The 26,656-nt window shown below is 44.6% G+C and overlaps 1 protein-coding gene across 1 annotated transcript; it reads left to right on the top strand.

Moving 5' to 3' along the window:
- Positions 1-609: 609 nt before the first annotated feature.
- Positions 610-26,310, top strand: WEE2 (WEE2 oocyte meiosis inhibiting kinase; the record flags this gene model as incomplete). The annotated part of the gene is made up of 11 exons (XM_082252784.1): positions 610-948; positions 3,311-3,501; positions 7,909-7,966; positions 8,064-8,236; positions 11,839-11,960; positions 14,031-14,177; positions 14,586-14,681; positions 14,979-15,064; positions 23,934-24,104; positions 25,385-25,527; positions 26,025-26,310. The coding sequence occupies 11 exons, from the start codon at positions 610-612 to the stop codon at positions 26,173-26,175; spliced, it is 1,677 nt and encodes a 558-aa protein (XP_082108910.1). The 3' UTR covers positions 26,176-26,310.
- Between the last annotated feature and the right edge of the window lie 346 nt (positions 26,311-26,656).

The following is a 26,656-nucleotide window of genomic DNA, read 5'->3' as shown; positions in this document are numbered from 1 at the left end:
CCACTAGAGGATGATGAAATGGAATCAGTATACAGAGGTTTACTTCTTCTGAGTGATAATAAAGGAACACTCAGTGATTTGAAGTGATCATGGTGGTAGGAGTCAGAAACACTGCACATGCTCCCCTCCCCCCTCTGAGGCAGTCTCTGCCTACCATTAGTTGGAAGCTGCTGTGGCCGTGCCCCAAACCTGACTTCCTTACTCCCCAGCAAAAATAAAATTGTCAGGGGGCAGTGGGCCGCATTGCCTGAGGTTCCGGGCCGCAGGTTGGACATACCTGGTTTAGAGGCTAGGCTAGAGTCCTTGTAAGAATGTGCCTGTGTTGCAGACTTTCCATCACTCTTGTAAATCTGTTGTCAGCAGGACAGGAAGTGAAGTGTAAATCTCTCTAATGGAGCCATAGATGTGAGCAAAACCTGATGAATTAAAAAACTATCTTTTCCATTTAAAATGAAGTGTTGGGGTGCACTTAACTTTTGCTTTCATATGACCCAAAGCTGGCTAATAGTGCTTTGTTTTTAAAGGAAGAATTTGGGCTATAAAAAACAAACCATAGAAAGTGTCTTTCTGCTGTAATTTTTTTTTTCTCTCTCCCCTCTCCCTGCAGAGATGATGTCCACCATGACATATGATCGTGGAATTATTCAGAAACTGGACTTTTCCAGCAGTGATGAAGAGGGTGATGGCAAAAACTGTGTTCAGGGTTCTCCTGGCATAGAGGACCCTAGAGATGCCATGGCATGGAGGACAGGGGGCAATCTGTTTCCGGTTACCCCCCAACGTAATGAGAGGGGAGTGTCTCCTTCGGGTGCCTATTTGGATGGAAGCCCTGGCAGTGATGTCTCTCCATTAGCCAAGATAGACTCTGATGGAGATTGTCCTGGCACCCCACTACATTACCACACATGGCAGAAGCTGAAGCTTTGTGACACTCCTTATACCCCAAAGGTAAAACCAACATCTTATGGGGGATTATGTATTAAGATGTTTTAGTAATATTTATGAATTCAATCATTTAAAATGTGGGTATTTTGTCAGGTTCATCTCACTACTTTTTTACTGACAAAACTGGGGCTCGGTGAGGTGCGACATTAAAATGGCTCAGATTATGACCTAATAGTATGACAAAATATTTGAAGTGCATGCTCCTGTGGATTCCAAAATGTGCTTCAGATAATGGTAAAGCCCTACTTACATTTTGCATGCATGTTGCAATTTATGCCATTATAATATGCAGTATATACAGTATAGTATTAGAACAAGGGCATTAGTGCACCAAGCAGTTGGTGGTGCAGGATTCTATAACCTATATGGGCAACGTAAGACATATTTATCACAAATTGTGACTGTTTTGCACATAATTCACCTTTTGGAATTTCTCACACAATGTTTTTGTAAGAGTTGAGGCAAATCCTACAGACAGCGGAAATAAACAGATCTGGATCCTGATTTTAACTATTGAAATCTTAGAGATCCTGTTCTACTGATAAGATCAAAGAAAAAAACAGGTTTTTAAGTCGGTGTAACTGCAGACTTTTTATTTTTTTATTTTTCTGTCTTGGATAGTGGGGAGGGATTATATAAGTTGTCTTTGTTTTTTGCTGCCTGTGCCCTGTTGGGGGATTTGTCCTTTTTATGATTATTGAAAGTGCAAGTAAAAGAATCCCAATTTTTTGTTGACAACAGAATAGAAAGAGGGGAAATCTTCCAAGAGGGGCACTAGTTCTAGTGGCTCTGGTGACATCCTGGATTCCTTTGGAGGGATTTCCTATCACTGATTTGTCTATGGGACAGGAAGTGAAATCTCCCAGTGGAACATAGATGGGAAAAAAACTGACAGGGATTGTAACTAGGGATCGGCCGATTATCGGCAAAGCCAATGTATCGGGGGGGCGATATGCACTTTCCATGATATATCGGAATCTGCCACCAAGGTGACAAGGTGCTTGTACCTGTGATGTGTGAGTGATGCCTGCAAGTAGAGTAATCACCCTGGTACCGGCATCCATAGCCGACGGTTGGGTCTCCTCCGTCCCACCAGGAGACCTGGGCAACCATCCTGCACGGCCCCTGAAGAGAAGACCCAATCAAAGCCTGCATTTGGCTCTGATCGGTTCTCCGTGTAAAAACCCGGAAGTGATTTCATGGCATCACTTCCGGGTACTCTGCGCCAAATTCAAAGAAATTGCAGCATTCAAAACTTGGGGTTTTTAATGCTTTTAAGTGCAGAGGAGGGGGTTTGGGGTCTTTCCCTCCACAACAGTACGGTCAGCCCCGGCCAGGCTGACCGTACTGTTGTGGAAAAAAGATTTCAGTCGATCACGAATTGTAACCCTCCCTTACACTATTCAAGATGAAGAAATCGCCTTTAGTTTTTCTTTTCTATAAACTTTTATTCACTTGCAATGTACTTTTAAACTTGCTAGCATATTGGGCTGCTTCAGGTAGGTTCAGTATTTTTACACCATCCACCCTCCTTCCATACATGTCATAGCCATCTTGTCTTCTGGGAGTGTTCACAGGCTTTGTTGGCCTAGCTCCTATACCGCTTCCCTCACCTCCCTACATAACCTTTTTTATGTAGCAGTCTGGGAGGCGTAAAAAGCAATATTGGTGTCACTTGGGTGAAAAATCTGCTGCCATCTTATACAAGATGGTGGCACCCAGCAGCAGTCTTGGGGCTTTTGGATATCTGAACAGGGGAGTCTTTACAAGTAATTAATATGCCTAAAAGTCAGAATGTTCATATCGATTCGGAAGGTTTTTAAAAAGATTGCCTGCCAGCAGGGGTGCTTTAAAAAGTTCTACGCTTCGGTACCCATTTCTTGCAAATCTTCTCCTTTTTTAGGATCTACAGTCACTTCAAGTCACCAGGCTATACATACACAGTATACAATATCCAATAGTTTCTTTGGAAAGAACCTTTTTGGCACCAGTAGTGGACAGCCTTTCCACACACTAAGGGATTAAAAAGCACTGCTATCCTTTTTGTTAATGTTTCTTTTAGTGTGTGTATACTCTTCTAAATGTTTTTAACATTGCATCTGCCAAGCATGCACAGTTATGCCCTTTGGAGATGCTCCGTTCCTATCCCTTGTACTTTGGAAAATGGTGATCAATGGAATTGCACAAGCATGCAGTTTCTATTTTGTTCCTAACCCAAGTATGGGACATAAACAGATGCTTAGTTTCCACTGTTAAACACCAATGCAGGTACTGTAATTAGGGAAGGCTAATGATTTTCTGTCTTCTCTAGTGTAGTACAGAAGATGCTAATAAGGTGATGATGTGTTTTTGTTTCTCTGTGCAGAGTTTGCTATACAATAACCTACCCTCACCCAGCTCCAAGGTGTCCTGCCGGGTGCAGAGGATGAGGGCCATGGCTGGAACAAGAGCAGAGCTGGATGACCCTGCCCTCGTGAATGTTAATCCATTTACCCCCGAAACATATCACCAAATGCAGCTCCACTCCAATGGCAAGAGGAAGGCCGAATCCAACAGGTGAAATCAACTGTGCTTGACAAAGTCCACCTTTTACTAAAACCAAAGACCTAAAATCAAACTTATTTTGAAGTAGAGCAGGGTAACCCCCCCCCTGCAAAAAAAATCTGTCTTACTAGGAAGATTTTCCTTTACTTCCTGTTCTGTAGACCACGCAAGAAGTGAGGATGTCCTTTCAAAATTAGGAATATGACCTCTTGGACAATTGTCACAGGAGCACATGTCCACATTGGAGGAATTCATTATTTCTCTTACGTCCTCCGACAGTCGCCACCTCCTCTAAGTCATCACTATTGGGTATTGGCTTCCACTCTGCAGGAGGAGCTAGGCATAAGACTTAGTCAAAAGAACAAAAGCATTTTGCATAGACACACCCATGAGCAGTTACAAAAAGTGAAAAAAAAAAGCAATTACAAAATGGACATTGAATAGAAATGTTTTATATACAGACTAATCATACAGATGGTACTATACAATAGGGCTGTGCATCTTCACTTACCTCACGATTCGATGCGATTACGATTATTAGGGTCGCGATTCGATATGATTCGATTCCGCGATGCATCACGATTACTGCCCAATGCCCATGCCCAGCCCACTGCCCAATGGTTTTCAAAACTTTATAAAAAAAAAACAATCAAGCAGTCACAAATAAAAGAATCCTTTTTATTTTCATTTGCTTCAAAGGACACTTTCCTGGACCCTGTCATGGCCTGCAAGCCCTGCATACTTTAGTGCACTTGCACTGCAAACATATAGGAAGGTCTGAAAATGCAAACAGCATAGCAGAGACAGACAACAACACTAGTATTTTACTAGAAGTAACAGTAAAATTAGTAAAAAACTGTAGTAGTGCAGTTTACTGCTTCATAAAAGAAAATATTAATATAAGCCAGGCCTACCACCATTTAAAGACACTGACAGAGACCCCCCCTCCCCCCACAGCTGAGCTGACTGCAGCCTGACACACTGACAGAGACCTGGGTGGATGTCCCACACCTTCCCCAATCCCCCACAGCACTGACAAACACTAAGTGAGTCCCCCCCCCCTTGCCCAGACCCCCATAGCTGACTGACACTGACAGAGACCCCCAGGCCCCCACTGACACTGACTGACCCCCCTGGCTGCCAGACTGCCACAGCAGAACAGTACCCCCGGGCCCCGACCGACCATCCCCTGTCCCAGGCCCCCCCCATCACAGACATCCCCCAGAGATAGACGAGAGACCCCCCATGAATGATTACACAATTATTTGTTCGGACATACCTGCTGTGTGGGTTGTTATTGTGCACTGCATTGCAGAGGAGGACAGGTGCTGTGCTGCTCTCTGGGCTCTGTGGCGGGCGGCTGGCGTCACTGGCAGTGGCGTGGCGGCTGGGCCTCCAGGGCCTGTCGGCTACGGTGAGGTGAGGCTGGCGGCGCTGGCTGGCTGCGATGGGGACGCACTTGGGGCTCCTCGCTCCTGTGTGTGGACTCACTGGACTGGCGGCTTCTGGCTTGGATGGCTGGCTGGCTTCTAGGCCGCAGGTGGGACGCCGATACATGCGGGGGATGTCTTGCTGCGCCTCGGCCCGGGTCAAAGAGGCGGAAGGGGAGGGGCGGAGCCTTTTTATTAAGCTCCCGCCACTAACCCACCAATCAGCTGCCGATCCTGCGATCTTGTGATTTTTTTTTTTTTTTCCCTTGCGCGATAGGGCGTGGCCGCGGCTGATGACGTCATTTCGTATAATCGATTATGCCGGCAGCCCGCATCGATGCAGAATCGCGAAGGGTCGAATCGCGATGCATCGATCTTTCGATTATATTCCCCAGCCCTACTATACAAACCTAGAGTGAGACAAACACTGGTGTTTATTTACTAAACCCAAATCCACTTGTGCACTTGGAAGTGCAGTCATGTAGAAATTAGGGCAAGCTCTGCTGGTTTCTATCATCTAATCGTATGCAATCAAAAATGCTGTTTGTTTTCATTTCCCCCCTCAGATCTACAGCGACTGCACTTCCAAGTGCACTTGTAGTGCACAGTGGATTTGCCTTTTGTAAATAAACCCCATACTTTTAAAACGTGCCTAGAGTAAATAAAATGTATAATGACTTAAGGACCACCCGCTGCAGTTTTACTGTGGCAGGCAGCCCCTCTTGCGCGAACCGACCTAGTACTAGGTCGGTTGCGTGCGCGCCTGGTGCTAGGGGGCGAGTGTGCGTCACCGGCAGCACGCTCCCGTCCCCACTCGGCAGCGGGGAAGCAGATGCACGGGGGCGGCAGCTGTGATTGGAAAAGATAGGAGGGTTTAATTACGCTTTAGGGTTGTCCGATCGGCCTCTACGAATTCATCAGTGCCTAAAATTGAAGAGCAGAGCAGGGTGAGACAGTGTTTTACTGGATTTTAAACAGTATAGACATTTTTTATTTGACATAGCTATACCTGCAAAGGGGGCTAGACTGAAGCGATCTTGGAAGGACCAGATTTTCGGACTTAAGTTCCACATTAAGTAAATCTGTCTTGAGAAAAATGTAGACGTTGCGTGATGCATCTGAAGTGTATGCATAGACAATTCCAATAGGGGAGGAATTAAATTGCGGGGTATTTTTATTTATTTTTTTGTTGATCCATTCACTCCCTTCTCTGGTGATGCAACAAAGGGAATTCCTATGTTGGGCATTGTCAGTGAAACAAGTTTTCCCTGCTGCACGTTGTATCCTAGCATTTGTTTTTTTTGTCACTTCAATGGTCACCAGGTCCCAGGGGGTTATTCTCCCAATGGGGACACAGATCGCAATACTAATGCAATACAAATTTTTGTCTATTCATACACTTTAAAGTACAATCTAAAGGTGTGTTTTTTTTTTTTTTTGTGCTTTGGATAGTGGACGCCTGTCAGTTTTACTGCTGTCTGTGCCCCCATTAGGGAGAGTCACTTTGTCCTGTTTACTGTTTTCTCCAAAAGGGAAAGTGAAAAAAATCCCATATTTTGGGTTGATATGAGAACAGTAAAGGGGGAGTCTTTCAATGGGGTCACTTGTTCTGGTGGTAACACCCCAGGATTTCCTCACTTCAGAGGGATTTCTTCTTGCTTCCTGTTTTGGATATGGGACAAAGTTAAGGGAAATCTCCCCTATGGGACAAAGATGGGGGGGGGGGGGGACTTACAGGGGGTTATAACCCACCCTTAAGCTATCCAAAATAGAAAAAAAAAATCTTTAGTTACATAGATTCACTGACTTTGGAAAAAGCACACAGCAAAGTCTGAAAAGCTGATGTTTATCCCTATGCTCTTTCTAAATATGTGATTGAAAGCAATGAGAGGCTACATTGCAGGTGTATCTGCTGCCCTCTCCTAGTCTCCATATACATAAGTGTTTGAGGACAATAGAATACTTTGCTGTTTCCTTTCTCAATTTAATTTTCTCCAATGACTTAAGAAAAAAAAAAAAAAATTGCATCTAGTTGCCAATATTTTTATAATCATGTATTCAATTGATGAATCACTGCACCCAAGACATAATGGGGAATTCATGATGTCTGACTCTAAAATTCTGTCATGGCTCCGCATGCAAATTATTGGTGCCTGCAACAATTCATGTACTTGTACATGAATTTATCGGAGGCATGGTGGGAGACGTTGTAGTAAAGCCAGCCCTCAATCAGGACTGCAGTACCTAATCATTATTGTAAGCATGGTAAAAATAAAATCTGAATTATAGCCCCCCCCCTGTTATGTTCAGCTGATCATGACTTTAATCGTATCCATGATTAAAGCTCATCTCCAGCTTTACTTTCATTTAGCCAAGTTGGCCCAATATATTCCCAATCCCTACACAAATGTGCACCCACTGGGCACGCTGTATAAACTGCTACATACAGTATACAGCAGTGAGTTCCAGGCGTGAGATGCAAACTTGCTGTCTCCCATAAGTGACAAAATGGCATTGGGCTGAGACGGTACTCAGCCATTCATTGGCAGCTTTGTATTCTGTGATTGAATAGTTTGCTTCGATTGGCTGACTCAGATCATGTTGTCATTGGTCCACCTCTGACTCGGTGTGTAGTTGAATAGTATTGCTTTGCATATAAATTGACATACTGCCTCCAGTTGCGTTTAGCTTTACCTTTAAAAGATGGCAACTAAAAGGACATGGCCTATCTGAAATGGTATCCATATTAATTTCTTCCTCTAGCTGCATGATTTACAAATGCAGCCCCAGTCTTGGACCTGGTATGGTTGCAATATTTCTGTTCGGTGTGTGACTAGGTGTTAAGCAGTTTCCTACAATAGAATATTCTACTGAATTACATGACCCTCAAACAGGCCTGTGATAGTCGCATTAGATGTTAAGCTCCATCAGAACCAGAACAGATGTGACTTTAGATTTGTTTTAATGCAAAGTATTGTTTTTTCCCTAGCAATGATCCACCATCAAAATACAGGGAGAGGGAGCATTCAGCACCTGTCCTATCTCAGGTGGGTACTTGGCACCAGTAGCTGCTGGATTTGATGATAGTGATGTATTTTCTGTAAACACTTATCACAAGTACAGTTAATGTATGTTTCATTTTAGAGGCTTGTTTTGCGTGAAACAAACATGGTGTCCAGGTACAAGAAAGAATTCTTGGAGATTGAGAGGATTGGATCGGGTGAGTTTGGAGCAGTCTACCAGTGCGTGAAGCGGTTGGATGGCTGTGTCTACGCCATAAAGCGCTCCAAAAAGCCATTAGCTGGCTCCACTAATGAGTAAGTATTGATAACCTTTTGAAGCAGCCTTTGCTTCCATATAGTGCTGAAATGTAGCAGTTTTCAGCCTTTTCTAACAGTTTAACTATGCCCAATGTGGTGGTAAATTACAGGTGGTTGCCAAGCAGGATTGCTTGGGTGTAGTTTAGTGAAAATTAGGTTGTAAGCAGGCCTTAAATGCCCCCACCCCTCCAGGAGGATAAGTGTTTTGTAGCACTGCCCCCTTGAGGACCGCTGGATATGACACTTTCGGGTCCCCCTGGGTTACTGTTAACACTGGCATTCACATTTTAACACTTTATTCTTGGCTCAGTCAATGAGGAGGAGTTTTTAGTTTTTGGTGATTATTTTAAATCCGGATTGGAGAAGGGAATAGTAAGATATTAGGTATTCACAATGCGGAGGACTCCTACATCTGACAATACAGCCAGGCTGCTGTTTCACCCTGCCACTAGGTGAATTTGGATTAAGTGTTTACCCAGATGACTTGATGGACTAGATAATCTTCACGATACTCTCCTAGTATCCCCTTTCACTTGACATTGACACCCATCCTCTGTCAATCCTACACCGGGGTGGACCCCCCCCCCCCCCCACAGGTCAGGCCCCCCCTAGAAGCGATCACCTGTACTCACTGTACGGAAGACTGTTTTTCCAGGGTCTCCAGTGTCGCTCTCCTGGACCTCTGGGCTAGGTTATGGTCCCCAGGTCGATCGCCTGAGACCCAGTGCCTTCACTAGAGAAGGAAGTCACCACCCTCCCTCCAGGACTCTGCTCACCTGCCAAAGACCTTGCAGCACATGTGCTCCTGGCTTTTATACAGTATCCCGGAATGCACCAAGACAGCCTGTCTCTACCAATCACCAGGACTGTATCAAAGCCTATGTATCCATTGGTCAGGTTTTCCCCCACTGTCCAACATGCCTCCCTATTGGACCAGTGTGAAACGCTCTCTAGACCCAATGAATCGCAGAATGAGCACACCTAACTCTCAGATCCTGCTCTCTGGTAGGCAGAAAGCAATATAGATTTGCCTGCTGCTCCTCTGATAGGCAAATAGAGCCAAAAACACCTACCCAAGAGGATCGTACAGTATGACAACATAACTTGGCATGGTTTGGCCTAATGGTTGTAGACACCTGACCACCATGCATTCAAAGTATGTGGACAATGCCCCAAATAGCTTTTCCAGTGAAGTGTGCTGTTGCTACAATATACAGAGATATTGTAGACCATTGCACTCTTTCACCCTTGTGGTAAGTTTGGGGAAAGCCCATTTTCTATTCCAGCATGACTGTGCCTCATAAATGAGGCTGATGGTCAAACTTTTTTTTGCAGGAAGAATTTTAATCCTAACTAGGCAAGGAACACACTTCCTCTGCAGCCTACAGCAAAGGTTGTGGCTGTAAAAGCAAATGTGCCTCATTAATTCAAAGTGTTTTCACCCCCTCTATCTAGCAATCAGGTTTGTGGATCCCTGTTAGCAAAGGGAATGGGAGGTAAAATGTGCACCACACAGCATACCTTGATTAAACCTTATATTGGCATACGTGATGGTGTATATCCGGCATCACTAAATGGCGGTCCGAGTCCGGCCCCCATCATCCTCTTCAGGACCGCAGCGATCGCGCCATTTAGGAGCCTGTTCTCGTTTCAGCTGTCACGCTTTCTTTGCAGAGCCAACAGGCGGGACCCCTCTGGAGGGAGGGTGGTAGCTGCCAGAGGTAAACAAGCCAGTGATTGGTTGCCAAGATGAAGGGCAGTCTAAGCAACCAATCGCCATCTTGCAGCTTCCGTCCTCCATTCAGGCCTGTTATGCCTAGAGTCCTCCTGCCTGTGTAAGGTGGGGGAGTGACTCTGAGTACTGCAAAGAGTACTCTAGTGTGTGGTACTCTAGTGTGTGTGGGGGCCGCCTGAGTACTGTGTGTGTGTGCGCGCGCGTGTGGCGTGCCTGAGTACTAGTGTATGTGTGTGTGTGGCCTGGGTACTCTAGTATGGGGGGGGGGTATAGACTGAGTACTGTAAAGAGGGGAAGTGAGTACTGTAATGTGGGGGAGCTGAGTACTGTGATGGGGGGCTGAGGATAGTAATGTAGGGGAGTTGGGTACTGTAATGGGGGGCATAGTACTGTAATGGAGGAGGCTGGGGACAGGAATGTGGGGGAGCTAAATATTTTAATTGGGGGGCTGAGGACAATGTGGGAGAGCTGGGGACTCTAATGGGGGGCTGGGGACCATGTGGGGGATAGGAGTACTGTAATGAGGGGGCTAAGAAGGGTGCTGATAAGGGGGTATGATAACACAAGGGGATCTTCATGTGAAGGAAACTGTGATGTGCAGTGGATACTGTTTAACTGATGTAGGGATGGGGCTCAGTTCAGATCTGTGCTTGCGCATGTCACAGGTCAGCCCATTCATTTTAATGGGCTGCACTACACATGAGAAATGCATGGAAACAAGTCCCTGGCCCTTTTTTTAAAATTGCGCAGCACCAAGCTGTACTGAAATGTGGCATGCTCCTCTGCGGGCCAGGAACATGTGCAATTTCACCTGCGTTCCCCAGCTGCAGAGATGGGAACGCCTAGGAGAGGGTGCTGTAATGTAAAGGATCTGAATCAAATCAAACATGTGATGCGGACCTCCATGAATTTTAATTCAGTACCCCTGGTGTATATGGACACCTTAACCCAAATGCTGTTCCAGACAAATTGCATACAGCTTGCATAGTCAATATGGTTCACAAGTGCTCATGGCTGAGTATCTGGCAGCTTTGTAGATTAGAATATACTGTACAATGAATGTCCATTGAAGAATTTATGCTCACCTTTCTTCTTCTTTTTTTTTTTTTTTTTCCCGGTGGCCCTTTGAGACTTGGTGACAATTGTCAAAAAGATGATTCATCTCCAAAGGGACACAGATGGCAACAAAGCTTGCCAAGACCTTCTCCACTCTACCAAGAGGACTTTTTTTTAACCTATGCTTTAAGTAGAATGTCCAAGATCTTTATGCAAACATTTAGGCCCCTTTCACACAGGCGGACCGTTCAGATCTGCCTGTCTGTTTTTTTGGCGGATCTGAACGGTCCCCCCATGCATTCCTATGGGGCATCGGATGGCAGCGGAGACATGTCCGCTGACATCCGATCCGTCAAATCTGGACGGGTTTCCACGGATGGAAACCCTATTTTCCATCCAACGCAGCGGATCGGATGAGAACAGACCGACGGTCCGTTCCCATCTGATTTCCCCCATAGAGATGCATGGGGAACTGACAGCTGTGTCTCTGCACACAGTGCGGAGACACAGCTGTCTACCTGCTGCTCAGCGGGGGATTGGCGGCTCAATCCCCCACTGAGAAAAACGGAATCCGTCCGGACGGATAGTGTGAAAGGGGCCCTAAGGAGAGTTCTTGGCTACTCATTGGCATCCTTGGAAATGCAAGGTTTGTGCAGAACTAGCCAGGACAAAAATTTCCAAAATGATTTAACGGTTATTTTTTTCATTTAACATGTATAGAATAAAACCCTTTCTATGGTATTAACAGAGAAAAAAAAGTAATTGTTGGGGTTTAAGTACACTTAACTAAATGATTCTGGCCCTACAGGCAGCTGGCAATGCGGGAGGTCTATGCCCATGCAGTGTTGGGTCACCACCCACATGTTGTTCGCTATTACTCCGCCTGGGCTGAGGATGACCACATGATCATCCAAAATGAGTACTGCAATGGTAAGTTACTATGTTTTTGTACACTGGTACTGGTGGTCTTCATTTAAGTTTTTAATGTAGTGTATCTTTGCTGCGTGTATGATGTAGGAAGGTGATAATACATCAGTCTTCATGACTGAAGCTGAGAAATTGCACCTACGTTTCTGCCTAAGTCTTAATGTGAGAGGAATCCAACCTGCTGAGCAGAATAGGATGCACTGGTTTCTTTACAGGTTGTGATCTCCCTGCTACGTCTCTTAGAAATAATGCCAAAAAGAGTTGCATTACTTTAGGCTTACCTGCCAAACAATTGGGGAGGGGGGTTTGTTGGAGGTGTGACAGATGGCACTTGCACCTCTGGGTCCTATTTCCAAGAAATGGGTTTCTGCCCAGTTGAAATTATAAGCTTACTTCCATTCCCTGTTCTCTCCACCAGTTAGATTGGAATGGAAGTTAAATCTTCCCAACAGGGGAGACAGATGGCAATAAAAATGCGATAAAGCCATACCTTTTTGGTATTGGAATGTTTTTTTTTTTTCCCCTGGCTCCTCTACTGTACTAAGACTTCCTGGCTCTAGGACAGCCTCACCTAGAGCTTTTCTCCCCAGCTTGACTGCCCCTGCCCCTTTCAACCATTGGATCGGTTTATCATGGTCAGAGGCTCCGCATCATGTGGGCATTATCTAGGGCAGTCTGCATTCAAATACAGCCTGCCTAGGAATGAGGAATGCCCATTCCCCCGGACTGCCATGCACCTGCCATAGATGGATCAAAATATGGCCAGTTGAGCAGAGACTAGCTGAATTTTGGTCCATCCATTAGCAGGTTGTACGAAAGTCTATCTCTGGATTGACTTCTGTACAGCCAGCCTGTTGTGTTCCCCCCCCCCCCCCCCCCCCAATCATTGGCACCAGCTCTAGCCAGGAAAACACTGATTATTGTATTCTGGCAATGGTTATCACTCCCTGCTGTCAGAATACAATAGCTCTTGCCATCAGCGTTGATGGGGAAATCAAATACATTTTTTTTTTTTTTATTTATTTAACCTACTGGTATGTCTGGGCTGCTGTACACCCTTCAAGACTTGTTGAACAGTTTGCCATCCCCTCCCAAGAAGGAGCTTTTTTTGCTTCAGGGCTACAGGCTCTTGAGAGGAGGTACTGAAGCAGAGTGTTGGGATGCTTCAGTAACCGATGTACAGCTGTTTTTTTGGTTAATCCTCAGGAAGGATCTGCTTCAATTGGAGAGAGTTCACAGAAGGGCAACAAAGCTAATAAGGGGTCTTGGAGTACCTCTGATTAAAAGGAATGACTAAAAACACTAAACTTCTCCCTGCAGAGGATGCTTACGTGGTGATAGGATTGCAATATACACATCTTTAAATGGTGACTCTAGCATTGGGAGGAAACTATTTAACCTAAGGTCACTAAAGATATGCAGCCACTCGATGTAGTAGGAGGATGAAAAGCAGTTTAATCCTAAACTGTGCAAGGGGTGCTTTACAGTTTTAGAAGGATGTGGCTCTCCCTTGAATCAGTAGAAATGCCTACTGAGGGTGGAGAGACATTGCCCCCCCCCCCTGTCCCGGGCTGATGGAATCCCTGATGCAGTAAGACCAAGCTGTACCTATAGGACTCTCCCTATTCCATGTTCTGGAACCATCCAGAAAGAGGGCAATTAAATCTGCAGCCTGTGTACTCTAGAACAGTGGTCCTCAACCCTGGCCTACAGGGTCCACTAACAGGCCAGATTTGCAAGAGAACTGAAATACATCCCAGGTGATATAATTTGCTGCTCAGTGATTGCAGTACTCTAGTCTGCATCTCCCCAAGGTAATACTTAAAATCTGGCCTGTTAGTGGGCCCTGAGGACCGGAGTTGAGAACCACTGCGTCTAGAACATCCCAAGTCAGTTGAAGTCTCGCAGTAATCAGTGAATTGGCCCAGAAAACAAAATTATTCTACCAGCCTACCTAGAAGGGCGCTTCATTTGCAACTACTTTAAATATGAAATTACTGTTTTATTTAGGTCAATGTTTGGTTATTTGCAATGATGCCATGCTAGCGGTTTTCATGAAGTGTTTGCTGTCAGGTGGAAGTCTGCAGGACCAAATCGTGGAGAACACAAAGTCTGGCCAGCTGGTGATAGAGCAGGAGCTGAAGGAGATTCTTCTACAAGTGTCCATGGGGTTGAAATACATCCACAGCTCTGGTCTGGTGCACATGGACATCAAGCCAAGTTGGTACCAAATACTGTAAATCCTGTAAAAGATTTCCTTTTCAAAGTTGGCGAAGAAAGCTGCCAGTGTTCAGCTACCCTTACAATATGCGCTGAAGGTTTAATGCTTATTAAGAATGGTCAGGTTGGCAATATGGCTTGTGTATAAGTGAATATTTGCCCTAATCCACAGTATAGCAAGCTACTTTTCTCTAGTAGTGTTGCCAATATGCTTTCATGGAAGAAATCTCTAACTAGGTAAGAGGCTTGGAAACTGAGCGTTTGAGTGGGGACTTACTGAAGTTGGGTATTTAAAAGTAACCCATAACATCAAATCTTTTCTGACCCCATTCCAAAAGAAGAGCTAGTCCTAGTTTGTTATAACGCCTTCAAAGGCACGCACCTACCCTTATCTATCCGTGTTTTCAGGCAATATCTTCATCTGTCGGAAGATGACAGAGGCAGGACAAGAAGACAGTGATGGAGAAGATGAGCATTCCTCTGCCAGTGTCCTCTATAAAATAGGTGAGACTTTGGTAGCATCCACAAGGCTCTTATAATATTAATGTGAAGTATTCCATCACAGAAGTTCCCACAAAACAGGGCAGCAATTTTAAATACTGTAATCTCTGGCCTACCAGCAGTGAAGTTTTGTTGAGGGATATCTCCAAACTGGGTCATCTGCATTAAAAAAATATATTTTATAGATTTATACAAATTGTAAAGTCCCTTTCCCATATACAAAGGGCTTATTCTAGTCCAGTCCATTTAGATGACTGGCCTACAGAAAAGTTTGTAAAAACTGAATTTCTGATTTCCCAGGTGACCTTGGTCATGTTACATCTACCACCAATCCACAAGTTGAAGAAGGTGACAGCAGATTCCTGGCAAATGAGATTCTACAAGAGGTAAATTTGAATGGCAAAAAGGGCATTCTGTGCATTGCAGAAAAGCAACACCTTAACCTTAAATGGTGCTAAAAGCACACTGCCACACACAGAGATGGGGGGAAGTATAACTGGGTTTTGTTGCATTGGCAGCCCGTACAAAATTGATGGGGTGGCTTAATGTAGTGAACACTGATGTGTGAAATACCACATTAATGTACATACAGTAACTCAAAAAAACACACTTTAGAATATTTTCCCACTTGCGTTCCACCCAGTGGACTCATTTTGCTCAGCGGGGGATAGATGTACTGATCCCTGCTGAGCAGGCAGATGGCCGGTCCATCTCTGCACACTGACCTGTGCAGAGACGGACCTGTCAGAGTCCTGCTTTCCTCTATGGGAGATTGGATAAAAAAGGAAAGCCAGTCTGTTTTCATCCGATCTGAAAGACTGATGAAACAAGGGTTGCCATCCGTCTGGATTTCACGGATCGGATAGCAGCGGGTGTCAGCCAAAATGTCACCACTGACATTTTCTGCCCCATAGGGTGAATGGTCCGCTTGAAAAATTGACAGCAGGCCTGAATGGAAAGCCCATGTGAAAGGGGCCATAGAGTGGTGAATGGACCTTAGCGGAAATCAGGACAACTGGTAGTGTACATGGCTGCCCATGCAGTGTTTGGCTGCATTAGCACAGAAGACTGTTCTGGAGTTGAACTCTCACCTGTCGAGCACAAATCCTCGTACCCTGCAGGAGCGCTGCTTGCAGGCCTGGATGAGATGTCTTTTCAACACCGACATCAGCTTCTCATACAGTCACAAGCTGGTGGGAATCCAGTAGTAGTTAAATAAAAATGCATCAAAGATGAAAGCCCAATCCTCAACATTTAACTGAAGCTGTTAATAAGAAATACAAAGCTTTTATTAATATTATACTGGATTGTTCAGGCAATTCTTGTTTTAGGTTGGTGAGGGTCTAACCATGCTCTTGCTTTGTCGCTTAGTTTAATGCTCCCCAGGTAGACCAGTGGCTGTGCCAAAGCACATGAGCAACCATGGTCCAATGTTGTCACAATCTGGAAACCAGCCCTGAGAAATGCTATGCAGTCATTGCTGGAGTCCATGTAGACAAGAAGTAGCTGAAATGCTAAATATCAGCAGCACTGAGATGCAAAAAAATGAACCATATTATGAAAAAAATACATGCCAATCGTTTGCCATGTTTAGAAAGCTAAATGTCGTCCGTTTATAAGTTATAACTAATTTTAACGGCTAATGGTAAAACAGGAAAACACAGCGCTTGCAAAATTGAGTGCCTAAAATAACCAAATGTATAATGAAGTTCACAAAATAAGTGTAAATTCCCAGTGCATAAAGTGAAAAGTGTAACCATAAATATATATTGAAATACTGATAATTAAAAAATATAAAGTGTCTGAAAAAAAACTGATGGCAAAGTCCACAAAATTAGGAAAGTTCAAATTACATGTGCACAAAGTGCAAAATCCTACAATAGAAATGCTGGTGAATAAATGCAAAATACAATAAAAAGTGCTTCTGTGCAGGTGTTGGGGTGCTCCTAAGATAATCACTGGTGCCAGGTAACACCCCTTCAGAAACCCCATTCACCAGAAAGGGTGGACCCTTATTGGGGTCAAAACCGCTTTTTTTTTTTTTTTTTTTTTTTTTTTTTTTTTTGAGGGATCCTCCAATCTGTTTTCCTAGCTGGTTGGAGATTATAGCATGTCAAATCCTCTCCTTGGTTACAGATATAATATGCTGGACAATATCCGTTCAATGTGGTGGCCCTGGGCAGCTCCAAAAACGATGAAGATTCTAAAATAGTGAAGCCAGTTTTTAATATTTTATTAAATAAACGCAAAAAGATATATACTCACAAAAGCTGATATTTGTAAAAGCAGAGAAAATGTATCGCAGATGGTTCCGGGAACGCCGTCTGCGTTCCACGGAGAACCAGGAAATTTGCATTTAATAAAATATTAAAAACGGGTTTCACTATTTTGAAATCCTCATTGTTTTTGGAGCTGCCCAGGGCCACCACATTGAAGGGATATTGTCTAGCATATTGTATCTCTAACCAAGGAGAGGATTTGACATGCTATAATCTCCAACCAGCTAGGAAAACAGATTGGAGGATCCCTCTAAAAAACAAAAAAGCGGTTTCGACCCCAATAAGGGTCCACCCTTTCTGGTGAGTGGGGTTTCTTAAGGGGATCAAGTCACCTGGCACCAGTGGTTATCCTAGGAGCACCCTAACACCTGCACAGGAGCACTTTATTGTATTTTGCATTTATTCACCAGCATTTCTATTTTATGGTTCTATTTTGCACTTTTTGTGCACATGTAATTTGAACTTTCCTAATTTTGTGGACTTTACCATCAGTCAGTTTTTTTCAGACACTTTATATTTTTTAATTATCAGTATTTCAATTTATATTTCTCTGACGCTCATGACAGACGTAGTCCTCGTTGATAAATAACTCGGGTTATGCTGCCCTCTACAGGAGTAGGACTAGACAGGAAAGAAAACGTTCTGGCCACACCCTAGGGGCAGTCCCAGAGGGTATATCCTCTCACTTCCTGCTACAGCAAATCAGTTTTTTCTGTCTAGTTAGGAGTAAGGACCTAGATACCTTGCTGGGATCTTCGGTCCTGGCAGGATTTTTTTCTTAGAAGATTTTTAGACCGCTTTTTTTCTCCAGTGTTCCTGTGAGATCTTCAAGCAAGAAAGCTGGAACTGGGCGACGGGCTGGATGTTGAGATCCAGTGGTCACCCCAGTTCAGCCTACGAGCGCGCGCAGGCCATAGCTCCACGCTGGGTCGGCCGCGACATAGTCCCACTGGACGGGGACTGACCCTGCGAGTTAAACGTCTCGCTGAAACGCCAATGAACATGAGTCACGGCGTCCGTATTGGTCGACAGCCCTCCCACCCCAGTGGAGAGGGGTACTGTCAGGAGTTGGCGCCCGCCTGGTTCCGGTATGGTGAGTAGTATGTTCCCCCTTTTCCCCCTGACGGGTTTTGTGGTGAACGCGGGCCCCTCTCTGAAATGGTAAGGATGGGTCTCCCCTCTATCCTATAACATGCCACAGATCCCCCTATTTGAGTGTGATTTTTGTGAACAAGTAACCAGGAGGCTTGGTTTGGGAGCTGACGATCTAATGTCATTTCAAAACTGTAAAGATGACTGAAGTCAGTGGCAGTACTAGAATATTACTGTGGTAGCATAAGGTATCCTACCGGTCAGAGGTGTTCACAGGGCGATGTCTATGCATGTATAACTGCAGTCCAGATCGCATTCCTCCAGCAAGGGCAGGCACGGACCGCATGCGGCCCACCAGAGTCCGGTACCGCCGGCCAGGCTGATCACCATCCAGGGTGAAGTTTGGGGGGCCGATGCACTCCCACAGGCCGCTAGGCCGTATACAGCATCCCGCAGGCCGCTGCTAAGCCGCCGCTATCCTAACAGGCCGCCACCATTTTCTTGCAGAGCACACGAGGCCGCCATATTGGCGTAGCCTCGTGTCTCCAACATGGGGGCGGCCATGTTTGAGGTGACCAAACACCTCATGGAGCCAGGGGGAGGTGCCGGTAGGCGTGTTAAGGGGCGGAGCCGCCTCCTTTACCCAGGAAATGGGGTCAAAGACTTCCTGTCTGTAACAGGACAGCACTGAGCAAGCTGATGAAAACTTCTGTGCATCAGGGATGAGCCTTGGGGTCTCTCTCTCTCTCTCTCTCTCTCTCTCTGTGGGGTCCAAACAGGTAACACTGAGGGGCGCTGTTGCGACTGGGGGACACAAAAAAAAAAAAATTTTTTACTTTGTCATTTTTTGTCGCTGGCAAGTGTCTTGTATAATCATTGACCCTGCCGCATAGGTATCCCCACCTGATCCCCTCAAGGTGGCCGCAGGACCCTCCAGTACCCCACTTGTTTTTAATGCATTATCGGCAGTTTTGGAGTCTTTGGTATCCCGGGTGGAGGTGGCCTGTCAGGGACGGGGGTCAAGAAGCGACCCCCGCCTACCCCTATTGTTTATCTGATACTTCAGATACGGATTCGGAGCTGGTCAATGCAGCTGCAGGTCCCTCTTATGGGGCTGTTGTCTCAGGTAATGTCTCCTCAGCAGTGAGGAGAACGTTTCTGCCTCCGCCATAGCACAAGAGTGGTGGATGCACTAGTTGTGTCCGTCCGGGAAACCTTTGGTCTTGAGGTTATACCGGCAGAGGTAGCTGAGACTGAAATTCCTTTTTGGTACTTAGCCTACCAAAAGGGCGAAGGATTTTCCTTTACCCAAATGGGGTAGTTTTGAAACGAACCCCTGTTATTTCCTAACGCATGGCTAGGCGCTATCCATTTGAGGAATCCCTCTTTAAAGGATAGACGGTACCACCTGCTGTCTTGCCACAGACTGTTAGGTTAAAGAGGACCTCGTAGCCAACGAGGACCTTCCCTTTCTGCTCATAAGGAGTTGTTCGTTCTGCGAGGGCGGGCGATAAGGCGCAACCCTCCAAAGCCCCTTTAGAGGGGTTTCAAAGGGCGCTGGTCGGCTAAACAAAAAGTCCGGCTCAGCCAAGCCTGAAAAATACAGCCTGATGCGCCCCTACCCATCTCTGGAGTGGGGGGACGTCTTCACCGGTTTCCGGATCCATGGCTTGCCGGAACCCCAGACTAAGGGGTTCGCGAGGTCATACGGTCAAGATACAGGATCGAGTTTCGATCACTTCCACCGGTGCGATTCTTCCCTGCTAACATTTAACGGTTTCAGGGGTTCTATTCGAACCTGTTCACAATGCCCAGGAAAGAGGGCAAGGTGCGTCCAATTTCTGGACTTGGGGAAAAATAGAGTCCATCCGAACAGTGGTGGCCTCCCTGCATCAGGGGGATTCCTGGCGTCCATAGACATTTAGGATGCCTATCTTTATATCCCCATCGCAGGACATCAGCGTTTTTCTTCGCTTTCCCACATCCCTGGTTCCCACCAGGAGACTGAACTATCTGGGCCTAAGGTTGGATACATCCTGGGCAAGAGGTTTTCTCCTTGCGGAGAAACTCCAGAAGGTTCAGTCAACGATTCGGATGTTGCTGTCCGTCAATTGGCTGGGACGGATGGTGGCCTTCTTAGAGGCAGTACCGTATACCCAGTCTCGTACCCGAATTCTCCTGAAAGAGATTCTTTTCTTATGGAATCAGAATTCCGATTTCCTGGACAATCGGATCCGGTTGGGCGAGCGGACCAGGGAGCCTCCGATGCTCAACCAGGGGAAGTCATTCCTTCCGATAGTATCCAGGTTACCAATAGGGTATCGGAACTGAGAGCGATCAGATTTTGTCTGATTTACTGGACCGAGCAGCTCTAGAGCAGCCCGATTCGGATCCAATCGCACTATGCCACGGTTGTGACTTATGTCAAGAAAGGGGCACTTAGAATGTCCTGGTGGCCATCGAAACGACTAGCATCTTTCGTTGGACGGAACGGTTTGTTCCGGATCTCCCCGCATTGTTCACTCCGGGGGTGGGAAATCGGCAGGCAGATTATTTCAGCCATCAGATTCTGGATCAAGGGGTATGGCCTCTTCATCCAGAGGTATCTCACTAGCTGTCCCTTCATTGGGGCACCCCGGATGTGGATCTGTTGGCACCTTGGCTCAACAGGAAGGTGCGGAGGTTTGTAGCTCGCACCCGCAATCTTCTAGCGGACGCAGCAGAAACGCTGATCGCCCCGTGGGGGCAGTATCAGCTACGGCATGCCTTCCATCCTCTCAAGTTACTGCGGGAACTTCTTCGCAGGATAGAGGTGGAGGGAATTCCAGTTATTCTGGAAATTCCAGACTGACCTCGTCGAGCCTGGTACGCCGACTTGGTGAGGCTAGTCGCTGACGCTCCTTGGAGACTTCCTCTCAGGGAGGGTTTGCGGTCTCAGGGACCGATCTTCCATCTTGCTTTACAATCGCTGGCTTAATGGCCTGGCCATTGAGACCCAGGTACTGAAGGACAAGGGAGTGTAAGCTTCAGTTATTCCTACCTCTAGTTAAAGCAAGGAAAGCGACTTCCAGCACATGGAAGTCTTATATTTGCGTGGTGTGAATCTCTTGGATTTCCCCCACATACCTATTCGGTGATCCGAATCTTGGTCTTTCTGCAACAAGGGGTTGAGCAGAAATTGTCCTTGAGCACTATCAAGGGTCAGGTTTCAGCGTTGGCAATCTTCTTTCAGAAACCTTTGGCTAATCATTCCTTGGTGCGGAATTTCATCCAAGGGGTGCGACATCTGGCTCCGCCAGTGCGTGCACCCTTACCGCCTGGGATCTTAATTTAGTGTTCAGTTCTTCAGAAACTTCTCTTTGAAGATATTAGGGAGATTCCCTTGCTTACATTATCCCAGAAGGTGGCCTTCTTGGTGGCCATTACTTCTGCACGCAGGGTGTCAGAACTGGCCGCATTATCTTGTCGTTCCCCATTTCTGGTGGTTCATAGGGATAAGGTGGTTCTTCTTCCGAATCCATCCTTCCTAAAGTGGTTTTCAGAGTTTTCATCTGAATAAAAATATTGTTACCTTCCCCGTGTCCTAAGACTAGCCATCCTTGGGAGTTGCATTACACTCCTTGGATGGGGTTCAGAAGGATACACTTGACTACTACGAACTTGTTTTCGTAAGATGGACTCACTTTTTGTGATCACGGATAGCCCTTGAAGGGGGTTGCCTGTGTCTGCCGCGACCATATCTAGATGGATCAGTCAGACGGTGGTACAGGCTTATTCTATTAAGGGTCGGAATCCTCCGTTCCCTGTTAAGGCGCACTCTACTCGGGCGCCTAGTGTCTCCTGGGTCTTCCGCCATCAGGCGTCAGCGATCCAGGTTTTCGAGGCGATGACTTGATCGTCGGTTCATACCTTTACAACATTTTATAAAGTTGATGTGATGGCATCGTCAGATGCCTCTTTTGGCCACAAGGTTCTGCAGGCCGCAATCTGAGGAGACTGTTGGTCTACCTCAAGGGTTTGGGTGTTTCACTTAGGTCTCATCTTTTTGCTCGATGAGTCCTTGATGCTTCTGGTTGGCTCCGGTTGGGCCTTCTGGATTTTGATTTCTGTCATCCCACCCCTCATTTGTGGTACTGCTTTGGGACGTCCCGAGTTGTTGTTAATCAACGAGGACTACGTCTGTCAATGAGCGACAGAGAAAAATGGATTTTTGTAAAATCTTACCGTAAAATCCTTTTCTCTTAAGCTCATTGACAGACGTAGTACCCGCCCCTCTGTTTTGTGTTGGGTTAAATTCTCTAAACACTGCTTTGTGACATAACTGATTTGCTGTAGCAGGAAGTGAGAGGATATACCCTCTGGGACTGCCCCTAGGGTGTGGCCAGAACGTTTTCTTTCCTGTCTAGTCCTACTCCTGTAGAGGGCAGCATAACCAGAGTTGTTAATCGAGGACTACGTCTGTCAATGAGCTTAAGAGAAAAGGATTTTACGGTAAGATTTTACAAAAATCCATTTTTATGGTTACACTTTGCACTTTATGCACTGGAAATTTGCGCTTATTTTGTGAACTTCATTATATATTTGGTTATTCTAGGCACTCAATTTTGCAAGCACTGTCTTTTCCTGTTTTACCATTTTTTTTTTTTTGTCCAAGTCTTTACTTGGTGAACAGCAGCTGCATTAAACCCAATTTTTTTTTTTTTATATTTTTATTTTTCACTTAATATCTATCATATCATACTTATTTAGCGTGGGTTTAAATCTACATATCACATAATTTTAACAGCTATTGCATACATATTTAGAACACCGGTATATACAGTCAAAAAAAGGCTACTCGTGAAATTAAAGTTCTGTGTAATGGATGTGGCCATGAACTAACTTTTACCCTTTCCAGTTGCACGTTGTGTTGAGAGGCTAGAACACAGGGTGTTACAAGTCTGCAGAATCTGACTGCAATCTACTATAGAAGATGAACAATAAAGCTAAACCAAGTGGATGTAATACACAGATTAATAGTATGATTGTAAACCCAATGTTTTGAATTCCTGATATGTGCCTGTTTTAGCAAGTTCTTGTATGAAAAAGTATTGTGATCTTTGTATTGCTTCCTTTGAGCAAAATCCTTGGTGTTCCAGTCAGTCCCTCTGCTTTCCTATTAAAAACTGACCACAAGCAGGGAAACACATGGTGGTCAGTTCTGTTGGGAACTCAGCCTGCTCTCCAATGATTAGACTTTGTCCTGACGCCCTCCCCCTGGCACAGCCTTTCACTGTGAAGTTCACTGTTCTGCAGTTTCTCCTCTCCCAGCTTTTATACAGCGAACAGAGGTGATCCCTTATAAAAGGGGGGAAAAATAGTGTAGAAGTGCTTTATTTTTCATATCCATACACGTTTTACCTTTTTTCTATTTTAAACTGAATGGATTGTTTCACAAGGTAAGTGTTTACATATTCATTTATTGCATCATTAAATATACATTTTACATTCAACATTCAAACAGTGTAAGTACCAAAACTTGACTTGGTATCAGCCTCTTTCAATTCTGGTTTAGCAGAACTCCGACTAAGGGGAGGGAAAAGCAGAACAAAGCAATATCTAGCTCTGCAGTGTAAGAATGCGGATGATGGAAAAAGTGGTGGAGATGGATTGAGTTGGTCTGATTCTTTCACTGTCAAGTCACAGGCTAGGGGCAGGGATGAGACCTTGGTGTTAATGGAACTGCAGCAGTGAAAGGGTCTACTTGTTTGCCAAAATATGTCTGTCAGTTTGCCTGTTCAGCTTTAAAATTTGAGGACTGTTTTGCATAGTCTGGATTTGGCTTTCATTCCTATATATGATTCAGATGGGATTAGTCAGTGCTAATAATCTTCCTTCCTTTTAGGATTACAGCCAACTTCCCAAGGCTGACCTTTTTGCTCTTGGACTCACCATCGCTGTAGCTGCTGGCGCAGGCCCTCTTCCATGCAATGACGACAATTGGCATTACATCAGAAAAGGCAACTTGCCAGATATTCCCCAGGCCCTCTCACCTGCCTTCCATGACCTGCTTAAGGTACAGAGCTTGAATAATGCTCACTTGCTAGGCATCTGTGGCTGCTTACTAATAAGTCTAAATTACTGATGGTCACCAAGCTGCAGGGAATGCCTTGTGTCTCTGAGGTTCACTGGTCATCCTAGAAGTAAATGGTCTGTAAAAAGAATCTTAAGGCCTGTACACACGATCTGAAAATCAGATGAAAAATACAGATTTTGAAGCGATCATACGATAATCTGTCCGTTAGTACAGAGCTTTCGAGAGCAGATCACGACAGTTCATCCAGTATCCAGTCGGACTAGCATGAAAAATTTTCTTAGATTTTTGTTTAAACAGTAGAGTTGTCCAAAAATACAATACAAATACACATCATATGACTTTTTTTCTGTTTACGAGAATTTTTGTAACTTTAGTAAACTCTTCTTGTTCAACATGTGACTAGCATGCAAAAAAGGACTGTCTGATTTTCTGATCGTGTATGGGGCTTTAGTATCCACTAGTGGCAACAATGTACTATCACAACAGAGATGAATTAGTGACTTCAAAACTATTGCCACAATGATTAGGATGCAAGTTTCATCTTTGTAAACCATTTTGATGAAAAATGTGACTTGCTCTTCCAGCAAGGCCATGTGAAAACATTAATGTTGACATGATCACATGACTTAACAATTAATGACCCCTACCACTGTTTATAACATGCATTTAAGAAATATATACTTTTTTTTTTTATGTAAAAATTTTGGAAACCCTTAGCCATTTTAAAGCCCACTAAACCCTAATTTTATATTTTGGCCCACCCAACTGGAGTCTGCAATTTACAAATGTCTCAATTTTTTTCTCCGCCTTTCAGTGGACTGAATCAGTCACAAGAACAGCAGTTTGTGAAGTTTGACAGCTTGGTTTATTAGTTTATTGCCTTTACCTTCCTGTTTGAGTCAAGTGATGAATCCAACTTTAGAACAGTCTGCTTTATAGGGAACTTTTCTGGATCGGAATATAGGAGATGATACTGCTGACTTTGACATTGCATGTCCAGGAGTCCTGGCCTCGCTGCCCAATGAGTTACTGATCTGGAATGAGCATTAGCCAGTGAGGCTACCAAATAGCCATACTTTAATGTTAGGGACTCTTTTCAGAAGTTGTAATCTTCAGGCTGTCATCCTTTACTACCTAATAGACACTAATCATTTTATGTTGAGATTCTTTTCGATTCTTTTTAAAATACAATTTTATTTATTTTTTTTGTAATGGTGAGTTTTAAAGTTCTAGCTTGAATATCTAATTCTACCTTACAGCAACTGATTCATCCAGATCCAGGGAGGAGACCATCTGCTGCTGCCTTGGTAAAGAACTCGGTCCTGAGACGATCTGTTGGGAAGGCAGCACAGCTCCAGAAACAGTTGAATGTAGAGAAATTTAAGACTGCCATGCTGGAGAGGTTGGTGGTTGTGGTTTAATTTTGGAGTAAAATTTGGCTTGAAAAACAAGTATCCAAATGTATTTTCAGTGAAAAACTTTCTCTGGTTCTTGGTCACCAATGTGTGGGAAAATGGTATTTAGAAAAATGACTTGGTGTATGTTGACCCTAAATCATCTCGCCTTGTACTTTTCTAAGCTTTTTTTTTTTTTTAAAACCATTGCAAATTTTCTTGAAGATGCTGCCGATAACCACTTTGATGCTTGCTCCTTCCATGCCATTGAACTGCCTATCTGATCTATCAGATAGGCAGCCCAACAGACAATGGAACTCGCACAGCAGGCTGACCACACTGCTGCTAATTGTGAGCCAGTGACTTCACTTCATCCTCACAGGAAATGGGATTACTGGCAGCATCTCCAGGTAAAGAAAATAAATTGCAACAGGTTTACGAACAATGCAAAAAAGTGTTTGCATACTTTTTTTTTTTTTGGTAACCTGTTGTTTTTCTTCTCCAGGGAACTGAAAGCTGCAAAACTTGCCCACAATTCTGGGATGGATGAATGCACAGATCTACCCACTCAATCAGATATCTTCTGCCGGGGTAGAAAACGCTTGGTGGGGGGTAAAAACACTCGCTCCCTAAGCTTTACCTGTGGTGGTTATTAGTAGCAATTCACACTAACTATCTTCCAGCAGCCAAAGAGCAAGTCCTCAATGCCTACATCTTGGAGCTTATTATTCATCAGTGACTGGAGGACCACTGCTGCAAAAAACTTTTGTATCCAAGAGCTAATGTAATAGCGCAGTGCAAATATTTAAAGATGGCTTCTGATAGCCCATACTTCTTACACACTTAAATATGGTTGCTAGCCTATTGCTATCTACCCTTTTCCTGTCAAATTTTTTTTCTAATCAGCTTATGTTTGTTGCTTGACCTGTATATACTGTACTGTATAAAAGTTGGTTTCTGGGCTACATTCACTTGAAGGATCTGACTTTATTTTTTATGTAATTTTACTTGAATGCACTTTTTTAAGTTATATTTTAAATAAAATTTTAAGTCTGAAGTATTAATGGTGTTTCTATTGAAGAGGTGTGTTTTTTTTTTTTTCTTTTTTCTTTATTTATTGAAAGCTGATCTCCATTT

This window comes from Pelophylax lessonae (assembly GCF_965119305.1).
Source record: "Pelophylax lessonae genome assembly, chromosome: 4".
NCBI classification, from domain to species: Eukaryota; Metazoa; Chordata; class Amphibia; order Anura; family Ranidae; genus Pelophylax; species Pelophylax lessonae.
Note: the sequence above shows the minus strand (reverse complement) of the source record. Positions and strands in the feature narration are given on the sequence as shown.